The following is a 22,546-nucleotide window of genomic DNA, read 5'->3' as shown; positions in this document are numbered from 1 at the left end:
CCCCTGACGCTACCCTAACCCTAACCCTAACCCTAACCCTAACCCTAACCCTAACCCTAACCCTAATTCTAACCCTAACCCTAACCCTAACCCTAACCCTAACCCTAACCCTAACCCTAACCCTAACCCTAACCCTAACCCTAACCCTAACCCTAACCCTAACCCTAACCCTAACCCTAGCGCTAACCCTAACCCTAACCCTAACCCTAGACCCTAACCCTAACCGCTAACCCTAGGCCTAACCCTAACCCTAACCCTAACCCTAACCCTAACCCTAACCCGAACGCTAAGCCTAACCCTAACGGTAGCCGTGGGCCTAACCGTAACGCTAACCCTGACCCTAACCCTAACCCTAACCCTAACCCTAACCCTAACCTAACCCTAACCCTAACCCTAACCCTAACCCTAACCCTAACCCTAACCCTAACCCTAACCCTAACCCTAACCCTAACCCTACCCTAACCCTAACCCTAACCCTAACCCTAACCCTAACCCTAACCCTAACCCTAACCCTAACCCTAACCCTAACCCTAACCCTAACCCTAACCCTAACCCTAACCCTAACCCTAACCCTAACCCTAACCCTAACCCTAACCCTAACCCTAACCCTAACCCTAACCCTAACCCTAACCCGTGTACCCTAACCCGTGTACCCTGGCACTCGCCCTCGGGTGGATTTCTCCGGTACAGTGGGAGAGGGTGTCGCAAGGATAGGAAGGAGTGGTAGAAAATGCCCGCACCCTGACCCTGACCCTGGCCAGCGCACCCTGTCTCTGACCCGTGCCCTCATGATGCTTGCCCCTGCACTGTTAGAAAGGGTGTGACGGCGGTGTGGTGCCGTGGGAAAAAACGATAGTCGTACCGTCGCTATTTTTGGAGAAGCTGTTGTGCGTGCATAACGGCGTGCGCCGTGCGTATCAGGCTATGGGTACAGTAGCAGCATGCTGATGCTGTTTAGGACGCAGGAGATCTATGCAGTGGTGAGTGGTGACTGTGCGTGAAGAGCTGAAGTGCAGGAAAACACGTGGGTGGAGAAGGGTCATGTGCGCTGGCCGTTAGCGACATGGGCTAAATAGGGAAGAGAGGAAATGAAGAGGCAGTAAGTTAAAAGAGAGATCGAGTCGCATTGAAGAAAGAGGTGGTGAAGCAAAGGCTCCGTAAAACACGGGCAAGCTCTTTCTCGCCAAAGGAGGTGGGCAGGCCGTGAAGCCTGAAATGCGCCACGAGACGTATTGTAGGGTAGTCATTCATCCTGTCACGCTCGGCGTCGGAGCTCACACACTAGCACAAGCCATGTCCTCAGCGGGGCTTTGAGCGTTGTCTACCCCAGTCATCAAAGCAACTCCACACGGCCGTGTTCGCAGCTGAACGGACAGAGCCACGGTGGTGAGCCGGCACCTACTGGTAGTGGCGCACCACCTGTGCTAGTGGGACCTGCCCGGCACCCAATCGGTACGTGTGTGCTGAACCGACACCCGTGGTCAGCGCATGCACCTTGCCAAACGCCGCTTCAGCTTCACCTCGTGGCTCAGTGGAACAAACGAAAAAAGGAAGCAGGGGTAGTTGGCGGCCCCGGTGTGGCACGCACGAGACGATGGGTTCACATTGTGAGACGCGCTCCGCCGACGCGCGGCACAGCAGCGCTGCGAAGTGCTTGTACACGTGGATGTGGGCATATGTGGATGCGTTCGTGAATTCACGCCAAGGTGGCGCATACACATGTCCCACAGAGTCGTCGACCTCCTCATTGCACTTCAGAGGGGGGTAAATGTCCAGTGGGCGGCAGGGCTTCTCTCCTTGTGTTATCGGTGGCTGTGTACGAATTCACTCATGCACTGCAGAATTACGTTGTATGTGCCGCTTCAAGCGCGCTGTCCAGCACTGCCTCATCCAGCAGTTGCTCCTCCTCCATGTATGCGTCCAGAGCGTCCTCTAGCCGCTTATCGGCCGTGTCGCCTGTCTCCTGCAGCTTTGATGCCCTCTTGGGAGGAGGAGCAGCGGTGGCAAGGCGCGCCTGGCTTTGCAGTCCTCTGGTCATTTTGGCGGCCAGGTCGCTGGAGAAGTCGCTCGTTTTGGGGGGGGACGGTTGAGTGGGCTTCCCAGCTGTCGTGTTAGCTGGCGGCGTCTCCTCCGTTGGTGTCGAAGAGTGCGCCGTGGCGTCGATTAGGGCCTCGGTGAGAAGACTCTCCCCTTCGAAGAACGACTCCAGGACGTCGTCCAGGGTGCGCTCTGCCAGAGCAGCCGGAGGCGCTGAGGGAGCTGTCTTCGGCGGCGCCGGAGGTGCCGTGGAAGAGGGAGAGGGAGTGGCCGAGGCGGTGGTGGAAAGCTTCTTTAGCATGGCAGGCTTGGTGGCCGCAGCTGCGGCCCCCACTGCTACGGCCTCACGCGGCACCTTAGCACGGGCAGTCTGGGAGTAGCGCAGCAGCCTCTCGGGCAAAACTTGCAAGCACGCACCGAGTAGCACTGTACAGACGACGGCCAGTGCCAGCTCCAGCGCCACGCGCGCGTACGACACCGGTGCCAGTGTCACGGGGTCGACAACGTGAAAAAACTCCATTTTGAGAATGGCCATAACCGGTGGAAGAAAGGTGCTGACAGCAATGGCGGCCGCAGGTGTGCCCTTCCGATTGATTCACGACAGCAGACAGATACGACTTGTGCTTGCCGCAAGGGGGGAACGACTCACGGAAGAGAGCGAGAGGTGCGGGGAACGGGAAAAAATGGAAATGAATGAATGTGGATGAAAGCAGAAACGCACAAGCACGTGCATTGCGAGAGTCTGCTGCAGCGGTGCCCCAAAAAGAGTCATCTCGAGCACAGACCTCATGCTCAACGAGCAGCATAAAGCGAAGGAGAGAGAACCATGAGGGGCATCGGTTATTTGTTTTCCTCTTCTCTCTGGCGAGCTGCCGAGAACCTGCTCCGTTTTGTACTTTGCTGGACCTTTGCGTGAGAAGTGGAAAAGAGCAACCTGCACCGCACCGAGTGCCACTGCTGGTGGTGCGGCACTGCGCAGTGACATGCGCACCGACGCACGCAAGCACATTACACTGAAAAGAAGCAAGAAACGTGGTCACTGCGATGGTGATGCACATTACCTCGTCAGGCTCCTCAGCGGGTCGAGTCAGCACGAATGGCAGTTGAGGCGTGTGGGTTGGTTGATGCAAAATGTGTAGTTGATTGATAGCGAGAGAAAAGAAACAAGCCAGTAAGGAGCCCACAATAGCGGTGCTGCAGTATCAACTCAGGTGCCAAAGACTGAGATGAGCACTTTAACGTGGGCGTCACTGTCGTTGAGGCAGGGAACGTAAATAAACCTGCGGCCACCGTTCTTTTTAAAGACCTCAGCAGCCTCCAGTTTGACCTCGCTCAGGGTCTCCACACAGTCCACAGCAAAGCCCGGCGCCATGGCAAAACAGACCTTGGCCTGCTTAGATAAGAGGGCTTTATTGTGGTGGGCATCACTGAAAGCCAGTTTCCTTGAGTCGTGGGCTGGAAGGGGAAAGGCAGCAGCTGCGTCGGTGAGAGTCGGACCAAGCCACGGTTGACTGCCAAACTGAGACTGATAGACGTGCACTAGGCAGGCGCTGAAGGACATGCCAGACTCGGCCTCTATGTAGGCCATGATGGCCGCTGTGGTGGCCTTACAGCGCTGCGGGTAGTCATCATGTTCCTCGACGTAGCGAACAGGGATGCTGTGGTACGTGATAATAATACCAATCTCTGGGAGCAAGTCGGTCAGGGCTAACCTCCAATCCTTGACGACGCCGGCGTTCTCAGTGACGTATGCCTTGATGCTGCACATGAGACTCTCTCCCAGAGCCTCGATGTAGACCGGGTTCTCGGCGTAGTCACGAACGGTTCGCAGCCCTGGAATGCAGCGGCGCTTAGTATCCATGTAGAACTTGAACACCTCGTCGTAAATGCTCGCGGACGTTGTGGAGGTGTACTGCGGGAACAACGGAAGAACAACCAACTCGCGGACCGTTGGGAACTCGTCGTGTAGCGCCTTGAGCGTTGATGCGATGTTATTCGCTCCATAGCGCATCGAGTAACGCAGCACAACTTCCCCGCCTGTGGTGGTCTTCAACAGTGCCTGCACCTTGGAGACAAGGCTTTCCGTGTACAGGGCTAGAGGTGACCCCTCCGTTTTACCATTGATGGCAATGCCAGAACCTTTGTTGATCCAGATGGACTTGTACAGGGGAATGATCCTGAGGGGGCGGAAAGGCAGGACAAAGCCGTAGAGAATCAAATACCAGATAATCCGCGACACATCAACGACACGGCGATCGGAAAGAAACTCGCGCAGGAAGCTGCGAATTGCCGGTGCAGTTGGTGCAGTCGTCGTGCCCAGGTTCACCAGCAGCAGAGCTTTTGTAGGGCCAGGAGTATCCGGCATGGGGTGAGGGAACGAAAAGAGAAAGTGAAGACGTGAGTCGTACGAAAAGATAAAGGAGGGACGATAACTGTTTGGGTGATGATTGGGGGAATGAATGGATGCGTTGTGGCGGTGGGGAAGGGAAGGGAGTTGCTTTCTCGAGGTGGGAGGAACGAACACACGCGTGTACCTGCCAGATCAACGAGTCACACCAAGTGAGGGATGAAGAGGAGAGAAACGCAGGGGGCTGCAGGTGAAGCTGCCTCGAGTGACTGGCAGGAGAAAGTGAGAAAGGCTTGCAAGCTCACGGAGTACGAGAAGGAAGAGTGAATGTGACGCTGCGCTCCTCAGGAACGTAACGCGCCGTTCAGCTCTCCGTGTCTGCGATACGTTTACCCATCGTTTTTCGTGTCGCTTTTCATGCATGCTCACGTCTCCGAGATGAACTGCTCACGCAGGATAGCCTGAAGAACACCTGCCGCAATCATGCATTGTCCACACGTACCCTTGAGATAGAAGAGGCCCTGTGATGGGTCAAGCACTGCGCCAGAGAGCCGTTGAAGCGATCGTATTCGCTTTTTGGCACGTGACGCAGCGCCACAAACGCGAGGCGTGTAGACTAGAACAAGAACATGAAGAGAGGTACATCACGCCAAAAGCGAGGGCATACGCAGCCATGTGCACGCGCGTGCTCAAACCTGCGCGTATCGCTATTCCTTCAGCAGTGGTAAACACAGCAGAACTGGCGCAGTTGTAGGGAACATATCGCCAAAGGTGAGAATCAGTACGAGCTACAGCGGCCTCAACAGTGATATCAGAGCAGTGGTACATTCTTCCGGGGCTCACAATTTTCCTCGCACGTATTTGTTTCGTGAGTCAGTGGTCAGGCGACTTTTTAGCCTGGGGTGGGAAGACAGGCGGTGCCATGTACAGTAAGAATGCGCCTGGCGAGAGAAGAGTACGGATTTACTTGGTCGCTTGTCCGTTTTGTTTTTCCTTTCTTGTTTTTCGCGCCCAGTTCGCCCTGACTACCTGAAAGAGGAGAATGACTCCGCCTTATTTTCGTCTCGCCATGTGTCTGTATTTATTTCTGCCCAACACATCTGTGCAGGTGCCGCATACGTTGCTTCGATATAATCACCAAGTTTTACTCATAGAGAAAACAAGATATGCGAAGAAACGTCTCTGCCGTGCTTGCGGGGACAAGCAAGTCAACCAGTGGGCGCACCCAAAGGGAGGGGTAGCACTGATCTCAATCGGGAACACCAGGATAAGGAACTGTGAGAAAAGAGGAGGGAAATGTCGCAATCCGTCTCTGCCCAACGACGAAAGACGAAGGCCTGCCCAGCAATAGGTCGCGGCCATGCATAGGAGACCGCGCAGTCGTTTACAAGCGAACCAGAAGATACGGTAGTGAGGCGCGGCAGGTAGGGGGAGAGAAGTAAAGCAGCCTGCTCTTCTCAAATTCAGATCCGAGCAAAGAGGTAGAGGAAAGGGAGAACCCTACAGTACCCAGTTCTGCCCGCGATGGCAGCTTAGCAAACCGCTGTATGCGCACAACGTAAAGACAGTTGAACATCTCTTCGCACAGGAATGGAAGAACACACTGCCTCTGCTTCGCGGCGCAGATGAGGATGAAGGGTAGGACCTCCATCATGCAGGATGGCAATGAAGAAAGCAAAAGCTGGGGTGTTAGCGGCCAAGATCCTTGAAGCGGCGGTGGCACTGGGAGCTATGATACAGGCTATGCAGGGCAGCCCAGGGCAGCGAGATGGTGACGTTGCGGAGCATGATGATGAAAATGACCCCAACCTTCCCTGACAGACACTTTCGATCCAGCATCGGCTTCGAAGCAATGCCAGCTTCGAAGGCAAAGAGGGAAATGGTCGTGAGGGCAGCAGCTACTTTCAGGCAGGCTTCAAACACACTCCGCTGTGCAGGGAACACTGCGGCAACGGGAAGAGCTTTTTCTACAGCGTGCCGATGGACATGAAGAGCAGGTCGGTGAGCTACACCACTCCGATCATAATACGTACCGTCACTGAGCATGTGCTCTCACTGCTTTTCTTGGGCGCTTCCTACGCCATTCTCGCGTTGTGCTATGGGCGTGGTTGGAGCTCGTGAGTTGCGTTCGCGCCTTCTTATCCCGTGGGGCTTGGAGTAGATGGAAGTAGGAAGGGAGGTAGGGTTGAGTGAATGGAGAAGAGCGCGTAAGTGTAGAGACTGCAGTGCACCACGTAAAGAACGAAAAGGCAGCGGTGTCGTGCGTGCATATTCGCGCGTGGCATGAAGAGGCGGTGGTGGGGAGAGGCAGTGAACGGGCAAGGGCAAAACGGAAGAGGTGGAAGAGCCATCGCCCATCGTGACACCAATGCTCACAAACGTAATCATGTGAGAGGGCGCCTCGAGCATATCAGTCAAGAAGCAGCGGAAGACGCAGCGGGGCATCGTCTGAGTTGCAAGCGGATGGCGCGCAGTAGCAGCGCCCGTACGGCAAACAACGGTAGTCTCTCTCCAAAGGAAAAAAATGTCCGCCTGTAGAGCATCAACACCTTCGCGTGCGACTCACCAAAAAGCAACCAATGCTGGAGCCACTGGGAGAGGTGGCTAACGGAAGCCTCACGCTTCATGCAGGTGTATGCATACATAAGGCCTCTATCACATTTCTCTACAGCAACCCAGAAGAACGTCCGAAGCTTAGTCGCCCATGCCGTAAAGCAAAACGTCGCGCACCTTTTTAAGCCGGGCGAGGGACTCGGTGTACATCTCCGTGGTCAGCTCTTGCTGTTGCGCTGTTGCGTTGGCGCCGCACACCCAGTACTGTTCGAGGCTGCCAATAACGCGTGACAGTACTTCGCCTTGGCGCAACGTCACCTCCGCCGGCAGTACGGGTGCATCTTTCGGGTCCATAAGCCGCGGCGCCTTCGCGTGGCGAGAGAGAGGCGAGTCACAGTTACTCATGGCAGCCGCGTACAGCATGTCGTCGACATGATCGGTGGGAGGGTACTTCATTAGCACCTGGAGTGCACCTCCAGCGTCGATGACCAACTCGTCGCGCACATGTCGGAGCATCTGCGCAGCGAAGTACAGAGCGATGCTGTTGTCCAGTACAAATGGGGCCTTCTGCTCCTCCACAATAACGTAGCGCTCGCAGAACACCGCGGTCCAGACCCGTAACGATTGTTCCAGCGGAAACTCCCGCAAAAAGAGGAGGCGCAGCCAGCGCACGAGATACACGACGCTTTGAATGCCGTACACGGCGTCTAGCAAGTGCTGCAGCCCCGGATCCACGCGTGTGAGCAGGTCTTGCTGCACCCGTTCGCACGCCAAGAGCACCCCACTCTGACTCCGTTGATCACGGAGGTAGTACCACTTGGCGAGGAATATGCCGCCGTCTTCATCGCTCATGATCCGCCGAAAGAGGACATACACTGCAGCCGGCAGATCAGCGTAGACGAGCTCAAACAAGTCAAAGAAAGCGGCCGAGCGCAGCGCCGGGTGCTCTCGCCCGAAACGTTCGCCCACGGCCTTGTCACGATGACAAGCATAGTAGAGGAACGCCACAATCTCATGCAATCCCTGCATGTAGTCCCTGTTCTCCATCAGACTGTACTTGAGCAGAATATCCGCTACTACCTCCTTGGCTTGCTGGTCGTGAAAAGGGGGAACATTCCAGCAGAGGCGGCTCATATCCCTCTCCACCGCCTGCCGCACCATGTCCGCCTGATACTGTAGCGCGTAGGAGCTCTCCGAGGTGGGCGCGAGTGGGTTCACTGTCTTCTCACCTCGACTTGTATCCAGCGCAGTGATCGAAGCACCGGCAGAAGGAGACGCCGATGAATCTTCGCTGTCAGTACTGGACTCGCCAAATTTGATTGTTTTGCCGGTTTTGCGTGGCGTCTCGCGAATCGACTGATCGAGTCGACGAGCTGCGTCCTGCCATTGCTCTCTCCATCGCTTGCAAGCGGCTCGGGAGTCGAGAAGCTGCACGTCGTCATCCGCTGGCAGCGGCAGGGTGCCCAGAAAAAAGTGCCAACGCCAACTGAAGAGAACACCCTCCTCGGCATGTGGTTTAGCAAAATCTAGCGTGTCGCGGAGGAGCTGCGCTGTTAAGGTTCGCTTCTGGTGCTGCAATACGAAGAAAGATAAATCATTCATTGTCCAGGAGTTCGGCGCAACACAAACCACAAAAACACCTGTTGGAGTGAGCGTGTACGCGAGGTGTACCGTCCTGCCCTCATTCCAGCGTTACGCTGCCTCGTCTTTTGTCGCGGAACGCTGCAGCGGGGCGGCTGTGACGTCATCACCTCATCGAGGGAATGCGATATAATCGAGAAGACAAGAGAAACAGAAAAGAAGGGTAGGCACATAGAGGGGAGGAGAGAGCCGATGAGGTCACACACGGCAGTGGTGTGCCGGTCAGCAACAAGAACGCGCACGCGCGCTGCCACATGCACATCCGAGGCGCTTTTAAAGGCGGGCTCGAGATCAGGGCAAGTATGTGTGCACGAGGCGGCCTTTGCTGATGAGCAAGGCGCACTTCCCCTTCTCCACCCGGTTTCTGTTTCACCAACGCCCCTATCTCTTTGACTACGAGTGTGTATTCGCCTGTGGTTGTCATTGGTATCTCTTCGCGTTGGTTGCGGCCGACGCCCCTTACAGGCGCGCTCAAACTGCCCAGTGCGCTGCTATGCACAGGCACATGTACATTCGCATAGCGCTTCATGCCGAGCCTCCTCACTGCCCCCTCTCTCCATGTTTCCGCTTCCTTTTTTCTACGAGGTAGAGGGCAAAATACCTCCGTCATTGCTATCGCCGGGGAACGTGTAGAGAAAGGCGTTGGAGCTAGGGATGGGCAGCGCACCTTTGAGAACCAGAAGGCCGTCTTCGCGGCGACGGAACACGTTGTGCTCTCCATCGCTGTCATGTGGAGGCGATGCCGCCGACATTCCAGTGAAAGACAGGTGCAGGCCGCCTACTTTGAAGTACGCCAAACGAGACACATCATCTCGGTACCTTTGAAGCAGCAGCTGACCATAGTGCTCACCAACCGTGAGGCATGTTAGTCGATCACGTGCGCACGGATTGGCACTGCTCTCAGCGAGATTCATGTTGTACTTACGGTACGCAAAACCACGAAGCACGTCGTCGTAGCGCACTCCCAGGTTCTCATCGAGGGGAAGGCGCAGAGAGGAAAGAAACGCAATGACGTCGGGTTTGCTGGCCGTCTCGCTGGTAATGCCATCTGTGTGGCGCGTTGAGAAACGCGGGAGTACGGTCAAAACTGCGTCGAAGTGACATGCACACAGGTCGGCGCCAACGCCCATCTGCCAGACACGTCGTGCCTCTATAAAGAACTGAATGACATCGATGAAGAGGGGCACGGAGAAGGTGGCCACGATCGTTGCGAAGTGGAGGTGGCCTACAATGAGGCTCGCAATGACGATGAAGGAGACGAAGAAAGTCACGGCGCTGTACGTGTGTCCGCACGGGGCTGAGGCATTCCTGTGGCATGCGGCCCCGTCATAGCATGCGTGCAGGACGAGGTGCCATTGATCAAAGGTGCCGCAATCCACCAGCATAAGTAGCGGCTCAATGACGATGCTGAAATCGCGCTTTTCGCTCAGGTAGACGCCGTCAGTAGCAATGTCGCCAAGAAGCAGCGTGTCCACCACTGCGTACGTGAAGAGGATCAGAAGAGTAATTGCACCAGAGCTAAGCAACATTCGCATGTGGTGTATTGCAGGCAGCAGCGCCAGGCCCGTGCTGACGCCCTTCATTAGCGTCACAAAGACCACCACTCCCGTGAAGCGCAGCAATGGCGACGCTACGCTAACGACCATGAAAGCGAAGAGTACCACATCAGCCATATACAGCGCCCGAGTCAGGTACCGTACACCGTAGGCCACAACTCCTAGCATCACTTCCGCCCCGCTCAACGCTTCCGCGACGCAGTCCACCACCAGAATCATGCCCTTCTGCCACAGCGATTCGCCAGCGTGAGTGGAGGCTAGATATCCGTGCGTAATCACGAGCATGGTTTGCACAAAAAAAAACTGAAGGAGGGGGTGGGCCAGTGGGCCGGTTGGGCCGAGAGGATGCGGTGGCATAGTCGACGTGCAGCAGCGCGTAACGGTGGAAGGAAACACTGTAGCTGCGTCATGTAGCCGATGCACTTGCGCGAGAGAACAAACCGGGTCTGCTGTAGTGTGCAGGGTGCCGTAGTCAGAGACTCGATCATGGTGCGACGAAGCTCCGACACCAGTACTGCCTCGATTGTACGGACATCGAGGAAGCGGATAAGCAGTAGGACGGCAATGAAAAGGATGACGTAGCAACCAGGGTGGCTCTAGAACGTTATCGTACTGGCGATCGCCATCGCATCGTTCATGTAATCTCCCCAGTGGCACACCGTCATCATGGCACACGCCGACAAGAGTGCCGGCCCAAAAAGCATCATAGCGGGAAGCTGCCTGCCACCACGTCTCCTTTCGCACAGCACTCGTCGAACCGGTGTAGCCCATCACGGTGGCGTTGTAGTCGCCAGAGGGCAGACGCCAATTGTTCACAGCGGCGTCTCTGCAGCGGAATAGCCCACCGGCGACAACCTCTGCTACCATGCGCCGCCAAAAGAGCGCGAGGCAGGCCACTTGTAGGGCATAGAGAGTCGCATAGGCGTCACTGCTTGTGTCATGGCAGGGCTGTAATGTCAGTGCTATCGCAGTGCTGAGGCACACCAGCAGAAACCAGCTAATCTGCACCGGGCGACTCATGGCAAGCAGATAACAACCGCGGCGTAGGGGATTCGCAGGTTTTAGACAGAAGAGGACAGCGCCATCCGTGCGTGTGCGTGGGGTGGGCCTCGGGGTCCATCTCTCAAACGTACCAGTACGAAGGGTGGTCAGAAGAAGGAAACTCCAGAAGGCAATGCCGGTGATGGTGGGTGTCACCAGTCAGGAGGGGAGAGGGGGGAAGAGAGGGCGTCAAAGGGCTGTGGGCGCTTGATCGCCCCTCCCGCGAAAACCCATGCAGAAGGAGAGGATGAGCGGCACACGCGATTCCCTGTTCTACTACGATGAATACATCACTCAACACAGAGGAAGGCAGCAAGGGGAGAACAGAGACGGATGAACAGTTGAACTGATGAGCGCAATGAAACAGCGAACGCGAGTACGTGGGTATCGCGGTGCTAGTTACCGCGTGCTTCGAAAAGTGGAGACGCAGAAGAACCCACAACCTTCGCGAACACTGGCAACGAAGGCACGCGAGTGTGTGTAAAAGAGCGCACGAAAAACGCTTTGGAAGGAGCATAAGCGATGCAGCACTGAGCAGGTCACTCTTGGCTTCCTTCGCATCCCCTCTACTTCACGGAGAGCCGTGCACCACACTAGCCTCTTCTGTTGCCGGACAACACTCCTTTTCGCTATCAGTCATAACGTGATGCTGTACGATCTATCTTTTCACCTTCGTAGTGTAATCGAGTAAAAACTGCACCCAGCAAGATAAAGGAAACGAGGAGCAAGTAGGACCGATTATTATTATATATATAATGAGCTCAGCGCCACTCTACCTCGGCCTGCCACAGGCCCATCGTCCGGTGAGAAACAGCGGTGGATAAGTCGCACAGGAGTGCGCCGACTCAGGGGCCTGAGCACGACTCCCGCCTCAAAGATTACCCACCACCGCCTCGCAGGTCGTCTCACAGCAGCTGCCGCTGGGCAGGCCGCCGCCTGCGGCGACCCTCCGGGAGGAGGAGCTCATGGCACCATACCAGAGGGCAGTAAGGACCGGGCGAGATACGCTTGAGTCACGCTGACATTCTGCCCATCACGTGGATGGTACAAACACGTTCGCTGTGGAAGATCGCCCCAACACCATGCCATCCAGCACCACACCTCCGACATCAGTAGCGACACAACATTGCAGCTTTTCTGCGTCACGGGCACGTGGCCCAGTCACCACAAGAAGCGGCCTGGTATTGGCAGGGGTAGGGGGGCTTTATGGCTTCCCACTCTGCGCGTGGGGCCACTAGACACCGAACACCGCGCACTGAGGTGTCACTCCACTCCTTACTCATCGGAGAGAGCAACAAGGAAGCGGTAATAAAAAGAAAAGAAGCAGCAGCAGCATGGCATAGTTAGACCCGTAGGTGGGGGGGGGGGGGGGGGAGAGGAAGCACATGGGACAGCCAACCAAAACAAAACACGCTGGGAAGGGCGACGCACATTGTGTCTCGCGCTGCTCAACTAAAATCAACACTGTGAACGACGGCACGGGGGAGGCTCGAAAAGGAAGTTCGAGCTCGCATGGTACCCTCGGGAATGGAGAGGGTGTTCGTTTCTTTGGCAGGCCCATTGGCAACCCTCCGCATGCGCTCCAGTTCGCGGCGCATCAAAGGCCATCGTCCTGGGCCTTCCGGTGGAGCCTTTCCTTAACAAAAAACAGCAGCACAGCGCTAAGCGTGGACACGACAGATGTGATGAGGAAAACGTTGAAGCTCCTATCCACGGTTGGTGTGTCGCCAAGAGTGAAAAAGAAGACAATCATGCCAACAAAGGAAAAGAAGCACATCGAAGCGAGAGTGATGGTAGATGAGACGGTCTCCGGGCAGGGGTACGCCAGCTCTACCGCCAGCTCCATCACCACTGGTATAATTGGCAGCACCAGAAACGCGAGAAGTGGGACAATGATGTACAGAAAAATCGTGAGCGCATCCGAGTTACTTGCCGTCTTCGTTACAATAGTCACCACAAGTAACAGCGCTACCGACACCGCGACGAGAGCCAGGGTTGTGTACCTGTAGTAGTGGGTTCGATCCACAAAGCAGCCAACAAGTGCGCAGTTTGCGGAGCCGCTTAGAATGCCGGAAAAGGCGAGAATGCCCGACTTGGCTTCGCTAATGCCGAAGGGTTCTAAGGCCTGAGCCAGTACAGCGACGAGAGCCGTGGGGAAGCCTGTAATCAGACCGAAAGTGATGGTAAGAAGAACGAAATTAAAGTCCTGAAACTGAAACTTCAGGAACTTGAGCAGCGGCATCTTGTAGTGTTCGGTAGACGTAAATGACGGACGATACTTGGGTTTCTCACGGGCAAGAGCGATCATGAGAAGCAGCACCAACAGGGAAAAGCCAAAGTGAAACCCCATCGACGCTGCCCACTGCTTCCGTGTGTTGTGGTTGGGCAAAAAAATAACATGCGGTGAGTAGAACATGCCGACTGCCATGCCAGCAAACCCCATCAACGACGCCAATGCCGTAGCTACCGTTCGCTCCTTCGGGGGGAACCAAATGCCGGCGATGAGAGGGGGCAGACTCAGGAAGAGAATCTGTCCTCCCGCCACGAACAGCTGGGCAGCGACGAGGAAAGCGTACTTGGGGACCCAGACAGCAATGAACTTCAGTACCGATCCGAAGGCATTCAGTCCAGCGCCGATGATCATGCCATAGCGCAGACCTACCTTATTGTACAAATAACAGCCGGGCACGACACCCACTACGTAGATGATCGGGATTAAAAGGCTGAGGAGATTCACCTCCAGAGCATTGACACCGAAATAAGCTTCCGTCTCGCGAATAATCGAGGCAAAAGCGACGTACTGCACTTGGTTGATGAAGCCAAAGGCAGCAAACAGCGCCACAATAACGAAGCGAAACGGAGTCACTTTGATGACAGAATCCGAGTCGCTGGACTCCTTGGAGTTCTTCGCGAGATTGATGGGGTGGGGAAGATTGATGCTGCCGTACTTCTGCGTGTCCTGCTCCAAGGGGGCCGAAGGCAACGAAGACTCGAGTGGGCACTCCGGCTGCCTCTCTCGCTCTTGTAGAATCGGGAACTCGAGCATGGATATTCAGAAAAGCTTCGCCGTCAATGCCAAGCCGAATGCATGATCCTTAATGGCGACAAACCGACATGCGCGTTGGAATGTGTATGTGTGTGCCTGTTCGAAATACAAGGGAAGGATAGAAGTGGTGGTGCAATGAAGTAAAACCTCCGCGTTAGGTGGGAAAGGGAAGAGAGCGCAGGAACGAAGTGCCTGAGCGCTCCGCAGCATGTTAACTGTATGGCTTGTGAGAAGAGCGGCCTCCGGCGAGAGGGGGTGGCCAATGTGCAAGTTGCTACACGAGACTAAGGGAAACGCTTTTTTCTCACGTGTCTCACCCACAGAACAACCATGTCAACGCGGGTAGGCATACAGCCACAGCGCACCCGCATGGCTTTGCTGCACCACAGTTTTGTCCTGGTCGTCCAGCGTGTACCGTCCAATCAGGCCACGCGCCGCACGGGCTCCTCCTGTCCTCCCCGTCCCTTTCTCGGGGGCGTACGGCACGATCAGAGCCAGAGAGGTCTGGGTGGGCTGTGTGCCTTGATCCAAGCGCGCGGCGGCCCAGGGCTCTGCTCGAGGGCAGTGGCGATGGCGTCTGTCATGAGGGTAGTAGGAGGTGTTTCAGGTGCAAGCCGGATCACCTCAAGCAGGGAGCCGGGCAGCTGCAGGTGAGAAACCTGAGACCATGTGCTCTGCCTGTATGCCATACTTCTCCCTCCGCCACTTCAAGCCTCGGCGCTCCATAATATGGGGTGGAGACTTCTCACACTGCACTATGAAGGACCCGATGGTGCAATTCGGAGTGCGCTCGTCATGCATCCGACCTCTGCGCCCCATCGCCCTATCCGGTCGCATGTGGGAAATGCCGCACTCCAGGCGTCACTGATGCGTATTTGCAGGCGCCTTTTCCGTCCTCTGCTCTTGCATGGATGTGATACGCAATGTCAGCTGTGCTTTAACACTGCGTCCGCACCGTGCTCAAATTGGGGGGAGGGGCTTAGGGCCTGCTTTAGGATAGCATTCCTATCTGGGGGGGGGGGGGGGGGGACTCGCTATCTGCATCCTGAATGTCCGTCGATGTCACCTATGGGGACGTGTTTGAATGGCTTGCCCGCATGTGCCGCGGCAGGTGGGTGTTTCCATGCATCTGTGGTGGCACGGACACTACGCCCTCAACTGAACCCGCACGTCCATGACAACAGTTCGTGCGTCAACTGCTCGGGGAAGCGTCGACACGATTGCAGTGAGGTCGCTCAAATGTGGGCGTGACCGTGACTCTTGTCAGCGAAGCGTCGGCGCAACGACTTCCACCGTCACCAAGAGCCTGTAACTCCATCTGAGGGCAGGATGCAAGCTCTCGGCTCACTCGCAACGGGCGAGCCAAAGGCCACTAAGATGCCAGCCACAGTGAGGTGGCCCGCATCCTCTGGAAGGTCGATGGGCTGAAGAAAAAAGAGTATTAGCAGAGGAACGAAGTGTGCGCAAGTGAGCCGGGATAGGAAGGGCAGCGGGGCGATGTTTGAGGTGGCAACTTTAAGAAGCCCAAACAGCACAAAGCGATCACCCACCATAGCAGCAAACATGATGGCCCACTTGTTTTCTTGTTTTTACTGGACTACTCCGTCACTGCAGGGAGAGGGGGAGGGGTCACAACCCACTAGCCGCAATGAACAGCAGTAAGTCACGCTTCGCATGTTTCTAGGTGTCTGTACCGATGGACAAGACTGAGGTAGGGAAGAATTTGCCGCCAAAAACAAAACAAAGGCAAAGCGGCCTAAATGACTGTACAGCGGGTGGCAGTGACAAGCTGAAGGTGGCCCTGGCATGCGCCGCATCACGCACTGAGGCGCTTCTGTAGCAGCGGTAAAGCACAGTAAAGGATGAACGGACAGAAGAAACGCTAGGACTCCTTCGGCCACTCGCACACAGTGTCGCAGTGCTCATGCAACGCCTCCTGCACATTGCAGGAATGCGCGTGTGATAGATAGGCGGTACGCATGCGTGAAAGCCATATTTCTGTTCGAGCAAGAGACAGAACAGCCGCACCGTCTGCAAGTCGTCTGTCAGTGTGCAAGGCAGAGATGATGTGCGTTCCCCTCTTTGGGGTGGAAGCCGTTGGCGGAAACGTTTGCGCTGCTATACGGTTCGCAGCCGGGCTCACAGCGTGCCTCCCTTTGGGCCGAGGGCAGGTGTACAGATGTTTCGGGAAGGACATATGTCGGAACTTGGAGCGCCACTCCTCCATCTCCACGGCGTCGGCCTTCTGCTTCACCTTTGCCTTGTCTTCCTGCTGTTGCTGCTGACACTTCGCGTGGCCAAAGAGGCGAGTAAACACGTCCGACTCGGCGGCCCAGGGCATCAGTGCAGCATCGAAGGTGTGGTTTACGTGAGGCACAAATGTGCACTGTGCCTCCTCCTCTTGTAGACGTGCTGCCACTGCGTCAAAAGCGCAGGAGCTCAGGGATGTTGGACAGCGGCGCGAGAGCCTAGCGAAGACATCATCTCGTCGCCTCAGTGTCTCAGCCGTGCCTTGTCGATTGGCGCGCATTCGTCAAGAAGACGCTAATATTAAGGATGAGGTGAGCGACTGAGCCAAAACTGCAGGTCTGTGCCTCTGCGTCTGTGCGAATATGCGTGAGTGACGTTAGTCGAATTCGTGAATTTAGAAGAGACAGAGTAACGACAGCAAAGAAGAGAGCGTCATGCATCGTGCACTCTCAGCCCTCTCACATAGCGCTTCTGTCGACGCGACGTGGAAGTAAGAAAACCGTGGACGGTGACTTCCATCGTCTACAAGTTCATCTGTGCTGCACTCTCTTGCCCCTTTCATCGACCTCACCGTGACTGGGTGTTGACCCGTTCAGTTTTCTCCCTTCCGCATGCTGTGTAGGTGCGTGAGTATGCCTAAAAAAGCATCGCTACTGCCCCACCCCCACAGCCACCATGTCTTTCCCCCTCCGCTGCTTGAATAGATGCTCTACAAAAGGAGGGCTAAGGGGAGCGGGGAAACGTCTTTCAACAGAGAAGTCCTCAAAGCCTACGCAGAACAATTCGAGACCCCTCTCTTTCTCCCTCAGTCCTCCGCTCTCGAGTACTCAAAGCCCACGCACGAGTGCAAGCAGAAATGGCCTGAAGAGAAGAGGCGACACAATAGATCTGCCTCACTCCCTCCACGGGGAGGGGGGAGACAACACAAGGGTAAGGCAGCAAAGCAGAACAAAGAACAACAGTGTCCTTCTCCAAAGCCCCCCGGGGACAGCAGCCATGGCACATGGCCAGTAGCCATTGCAGCACGGCGCGCATTACTCAGTCTTCGTAGTCAATCTCCTCACAGGCACTGTCGTGATCAATAGACATGTCGTGGTCGTCCATGACAGTTCGCTGAGAGACAGCAGGGGTCACCGCAGTGCGCTGCGCTGGGTGAATGCCAAGCGCATTTTCCTCTTTCTCCAGCGCCTTTAAGCTCTCCCGCAGCTGATCTTGGCAGCCCAGCAGCTCGCGCTCGCGGGACTCGAGCTTGCGGTCCCACTCGGCTACAGTGTCGCGCTTGCGCAGAAGTGACTTGCGCCGCTCCTCCATCTCACGGTTGAGGGAGCGCATCTCACTCAGCGCTTTTTGCAAGTCCTGCTCCTCGAGGAACTTCTGCCGCTCACGGGAGGTGAGTAGAGCCTCTTGCTTGCCCAGCGCCTCCTGCCGTGCCATCACGCTTAGCAGCGCGGCATCCTCTTTATCTTTCTCTCGCTGAAGCTCCTCAAGGCGCTTGTCGATCTCCGCCTCTTGCGCCGCGAGGGACGGTTGTGCGTGCTGCACCGCCTGAGAGACCTTCCGCTCATTTGATACAAAATTAGCCGCCTGCCTCCGTGCCGCACTGATCTGTGCACGACACTCCTGATGTTGAATCTCCAAGCACCGCCGCTCGTCCGCGATATTTTCCTGCATCTCATCGAGTACCGCCACGCGCTTGCGAATGTATCCCTCTTGGCGCAGGTAGTACGCCTCGAGCTCTTTCTGCAGTTGCACCCCATCTTGAAGCAGCTGCTGATACAGCTCTGCGATTCCTTTGTTCTCTGTTGCCGCCATCCCCGCCACCTTTACAGACGCAAGCACTAACTTTGCCTTGTCCGCTCGTATTTGTTGGGGTGGGTATAGGGGAAAGAAGCGCACTGCGAGGAATGTTGATGGGTTCTGCGGCAGCTTGGGGGAGAAAGGGAGGAAAGAAGGAGGAGAAGACTGCACCAGAGTCATAGCGGCAGGAATAGAGCGTGGCTGCTCTACAAGTGCGTAGATGTTTGGCTGTGCTGCGTTTGTGTCTGGACGAGGGCACGGAGCCACCCGTCCGTTCAGCTTCCTGCCCCACCTCCCCCGTGTCGGTAGGGGTACCCACTTTGGGTTTGGTATGGGGAGTCAAGGCTGGACCCGTCTGCGACGCTTTCGCTGGATTTCATGTGACAGGCTCGTGGGTAACGCATGGCAGGTGGGTCATGCAGCTACATGTTGACTACATGGCTGTGTGAGTAGCCCACTCGAAAAGCAGCGAGGACAGAAGTCGTATACACATGAAGGTGAGCCGGAACGCCAGCAAAGAAAGAGAATAAAAGGGTCTCAGCTGCGCAGCGCACCGATCGGCGCTGCGCTGCATTCGTACAGTCGGTGGGGTCGTGGTCCCGACGCGTGCCTGTAGCGGCGGCGCGCTTTGTCGCCCAGCTCACGCACGCGACACCCCACCCGTCCAACGTCGCGTCAGTGCAGAGGCTGTACACCGTGCTGGCCGTCGCCATCGGCGTGATACGCCCCGCGGTGTATTCGCTGTGGCCGCACTAAGACCGCTCGCCCAGCTCATGCCGGTGTACGCGCGGAGAGCGCGGCCAGCGATGCACCATGCAGCAAACAGCTGCGACTCACTGGAGAGTAACCGCCCTCCCCACCCCCATGAGAGGCCTCTTAAATCGATAAACCGGAATCATCACGACTCGGGCCGTGAACCACAGTCGCCGCAAGACACCCGCGAGCTGGCCCACTGTGCCGGGTTTCGAGCCCATTCCGCGCGCAGCTTCCTCATCGCATTTTTCTCCAAGACAGAGAGCGTCTGCCTTACGGTCGTAAACGACTCCTGCAAGCGTGTACTTGAGGGAGGTGGAGGCAACGCCGGTTTTGGTCTTGGTTGAGAGTGCCGCTGAGTCGGCCCGCCGCCTGAACCGCCGGCTCGATTGACTGTCTCACCGCTCAGCATAGGGCTGTAGACTGCACGCCATTCATCTGCACATTAACTTGCACGCTCGTGGCAGGTCGCGCGGCGTAGGGGGGAGGGAGAGGGAGGCAGCCAATGCTGCTCTCACCGCTCGCACCACTTCAGGGCCGGCTCGTCATCCCATTGGCATAACTCTCAGCTGATCAGCCATCCGGCCAGCGGGGCAGGACACGGAGAGGGGCCACAGCTCGAGAGCCGTGGGCACCTGGAAAACCGACGTTTTTAGGCTCGCCACCCCACCGGCGTTGCACAGCGCGTTCTGCCACGGAGAACAGCTCAGTAAGGCACCCGTCTTGTATCCTCCGCGGCGACCTACGTGTTCGTCGCTCGTGAACACAAGATGAATCGTCCTCCTGATCTACTCACCTGTCTTTCCCACCACGGAGATGGCGGAGCCGACCACGCAACTGTGTGAATAGCAGCACCCTGTGATGCCCGCCCTCTCGAGGGCTGCGGCGCCTTCCTCTGGCATGGCAGAGGGGCTCTGTGAGGCGGGCTGGCAGCGCAGGCAGGTACAGAGCAACTCCCACAGTCCCCCTCCCTATCCTGCGGCCTCGCTCCAACCGCACCGCCGCACGCACAGCCGCAACACCCAGGGGTCGCTGTACGGCGGGCATGGAGCCGTGCTGGTAGGGGCTTGTCTTCTGAGGCCGCAGTCCACTCCTCGTCTCTTACAGAAGCGGTACGCCAACGAGCCGGTCCCCAGACGACGTGCCACCCGCAGCTGCACCTCGGACATGGCGGACCGCTGGGTCGCCGAGTGGCACAAACTGCGGGGAGTGCATGCCGAGCAGCGGTACCGCGTGCAGCAACGGGCTTGCCCCTGGCAGAAGCTCCGGGGGGTGGAGGGCCACTCCTCTCCGCACACCCTGCACTGAGTACGTGCGCCGTGCTAGACACTCTCTCATTCTGAGGGGTTGGGCATGGAAACAGCTTCTTGTCCCGCTTTTCCCTCTTCCAGTGGCCTCGGTGCGTATGGCATCGAAGGATTGAAACTAGGAGCCGTTCGCCGCCAAAGACGCCGCGGTTGCTTGCACCGCAGTCTGCTGTGCGCCTATCCGCTCGACCTTCGATGCCAGCTGGAGAATGAACTGGCACAGGTTGTGTCCGTCGTGCTGCAACAGCTTGCTTGGATTCAGCAGGTTGAACGCGGAAGACGCCCTTTCGGAAGAGCACCTATCATTCATTCTCTGTGTGTGTGGGGGGGAGGTCACTTCGCGATGGGGCTCCCAAAAGGCGGCATAATTCATACGCTCCCAGGCATGCCGCAACTTGTCCCAAGCCAGCATCCGCTTCTTCGCCTGGCAGTGGGCGTGATCCGCCTCCATGAATCTGCTGAGAACGGTCTCTCAGCAGATGCTGTGGACCAGGTCCCCGAGGCGATAGATATACACCTCGGACGCCTGCACCCTCTCCCTTCGCAACGCGATGACTGCGTCGCCCGCAGTCAAAATCGACACATGCGTGGGACGCCCGCCTGTTCCTCAGTCTTGAGAGTCTCGGAGACACGATCGGTAGCCGGTGTGATGGCTGTTGGGCTCAGCGAACGCGAGGCTCTGTCATACATGAGAGGCCCATGCACGACTGGACTTCCAGCATCAGCCCATCAGAGCGCCTGTTCAAAACAGCAGTCGCGCTGGCGGCGTCCGCTGCTGCCTCGGCCATCACGGCATTTCTACACCAGGGGAACTCACCGCTTTCGCTCATGTGTTCGCAAGACAAGAGCAGAGAAAAAAGGAGCACTGCGGCCTCAACGCAGTGAGCTGGCCGTGAAAAGCAGCTGGAATGGAGGAGCGGGAGAGACCACTGTGGGTGCTCGTTACGACCGCCAGCGAGTAAAGGTGTCAGAAGATAGTGAGTAATTCCTCATCGTGGTGTCGCTCATGCAGAGGAAGCGACGTTTTGAGAGTCACTGAGAAGACACGAGAGAAGAGGAGACTTCACTTAAAACTGCACACATGCAGCATGGTGGGGAGCGAAGGATACCAGAGGGTAGTCCTCCTACATGGTAGGCCTCATAGGGTGAGTGAGTTCCCTACTTCTGTGCCTGCGTCGCCTACTCTCCTGAAGAGCAAGGGGAAGGCGGGGGAGGCTGGCGGCGAATGGGCGACGAGCACTCAGCGGCGTTGGCGGCACCTTTGGTGCCTCTCCATCGGAGAATAAGCACATACGCAACATCGCAGTGCTGCATCACTCATGCGCTCCGCGTAACACCATCTCTTCGCTGGTTATCGCTGCTGGTGAAGCTTAGCGGCGCTTAATCGGCGTCTTAGAAGGCAAGTCCATGTCCGTCCGCATATGTGTGTGAGAGGAGAAAGCGCACGTCTCAAGAGGAACGCTGGTACTCGCATGTCTTAACTAGATTAAACTATAAGAGCTAAGGTGAGGGAAACGCAAAATCAAAAGGAGAGAGAGCAACAGCAGTCACAGCAACTACCATTCACGCCACATTTTTCGCCATGTCGTGGCGTGTACGCAACTACCCCCTACGCACCGGCGCCCATACAACTCCCCCCCCTCCCGTTAAGAAGCCTCCGCTGAGCACGCACTGCCATAGCCTCACTGATGCCGGTATGGCATTCGGGCTCTCATTCCCTGTTCTCCTGCTCCGGATCCTCCACCTCCGCAACGTCAGCATGCTGCTCGTTACGGCACATAGCCGAAATACCCAGCTCCTCGTCTTGCTCCTCGGTACGGATGTACTCCTCGCTCTCCAGCTTGGGGTCCGCGTCATCCGGTGGAGGCAGGTGGGCGCGGGGGTTCTGAATGTACACATTCCCAAGGGGGTCATCGAGGATGAAGGTGAACTCCATCTTGAGCGCCAGTAGCTCGTCTAGCTCCTTCACAAACTGAAGCAGTGTCTTCGAGTTGTCGTCAGCCGAGTCCCCAACGGCGAAGGCGGCCTGCGGCAGGCTGTTGAGCTGGTCGCGCACCTGAGAGATGGTACCCTCGACAGAGGAAAAAAAGCCGCCCAAGGTGCCAGGCGACAGCTCGAGGTGCACCTCAGGGATTATCAGCGTGGCCGTCTCGGACTTGAGCACGTCACGCTTGAGATCATCTTCCGACTTGACGTGCAGGGTAAGCCGAAGCCCCTT

The 22,546-nt window shown here is 56.8% G+C and overlaps 7 protein-coding genes across 7 annotated transcripts; all 7 read right to left on the bottom strand.

Annotated features, from left to right (window-relative positions):
* Positions 1-1,843: 1,843 nt before the first annotated feature.
* Positions 1,844-2,572, bottom strand: LBRM_17_1620 (conserved hypothetical protein; the record flags this gene model as incomplete). Its single annotated transcript, XM_001563878.1, has 1 exon — positions 1,844-2,572. One exon carries the CDS (start codon positions 2,570-2,572, stop codon positions 1,844-1,846), a length of 729 nt encoding a protein of 242 aa, XP_001563928.1.
* Positions 2,573-3,244: 672 nt separating this feature from the next.
* Positions 3,245-4,402, bottom strand: LBRM_17_1610 (ferrochelatase-like protein; the record flags this gene model as incomplete). Its single annotated transcript, XM_001563877.1, has 1 exon — positions 3,245-4,402. One exon carries the CDS (start codon positions 4,400-4,402, stop codon positions 3,245-3,247), a length of 1,158 nt encoding a protein of 385 aa, XP_001563927.1.
* Positions 4,403-7,078: 2,676 nt separating this feature from the next.
* On the bottom strand, positions 7,079-8,539 carry LBRM_17_1600 (conserved hypothetical protein; the record flags this gene model as incomplete). The annotated part of the gene is made up of 1 exon (XM_001563876.2): positions 7,079-8,539. One exon carries the CDS (start codon positions 8,537-8,539, stop codon positions 7,079-7,081), a length of 1,461 nt encoding a protein of 486 aa, XP_001563926.2.
* A 617-nt stretch (positions 8,540-9,156) lies between these two features.
* LBRM_17_1590 (hypothetical protein, unknown function) lies at positions 9,157-11,154 on the bottom strand (the record flags this gene model as incomplete). Its single annotated transcript, XM_001563875.2, has 1 exon — positions 9,157-11,154. The coding sequence occupies one exon, from the start codon at positions 11,152-11,154 to the stop codon at positions 9,157-9,159; it is 1,998 nt and encodes a 665-aa protein (XP_001563925.2).
* A 1,618-nt stretch (positions 11,155-12,772) lies between these two features.
* LBRM_17_1580 (hypothetical protein, unknown function) lies at positions 12,773-14,221 on the bottom strand (the record flags this gene model as incomplete). The annotated part of the gene is made up of 1 exon (XM_001563874.2): positions 12,773-14,221. One exon carries the CDS (start codon positions 14,219-14,221, stop codon positions 12,773-12,775), a length of 1,449 nt encoding a protein of 482 aa, XP_001563924.2.
* A 3,288-nt stretch (positions 14,222-17,509) lies between these two features.
* Positions 17,510-18,283, bottom strand: LBRM_17_1570 (conserved hypothetical protein; the record flags this gene model as incomplete). Its single annotated transcript, XM_001563873.2, has 1 exon — positions 17,510-18,283. One exon carries the CDS (start codon positions 18,281-18,283, stop codon positions 17,510-17,512), a length of 774 nt encoding a protein of 257 aa, XP_001563923.1.
* A 3,756-nt stretch (positions 18,284-22,039) lies between these two features.
* On the bottom strand, positions 22,040-22,543 carry LBRM_17_1560 (putative zinc-finger protein ZPR1; the record flags this gene model as incomplete). The annotated part of the gene is made up of 1 exon (XM_001563872.2): positions 22,040-22,543. A coding segment is annotated over one exon (504 nt), but the record flags the coding sequence as incomplete, so codon positions are not given.
* Positions 22,544-22,546: the final 3 nt, after the last annotated feature.

Source organism: Leishmania braziliensis, chromosome 17 (genome assembly GCF_000002845.2).
Source record: "Leishmania braziliensis MHOM/BR/75/M2904 complete genome, chromosome 17".
NCBI lineage: Eukaryota > Euglenozoa > Kinetoplastea > Trypanosomatida > Trypanosomatidae > Leishmania > Leishmania braziliensis.
This window is presented reverse-complemented; position numbering and strand designations above follow the sequence as displayed.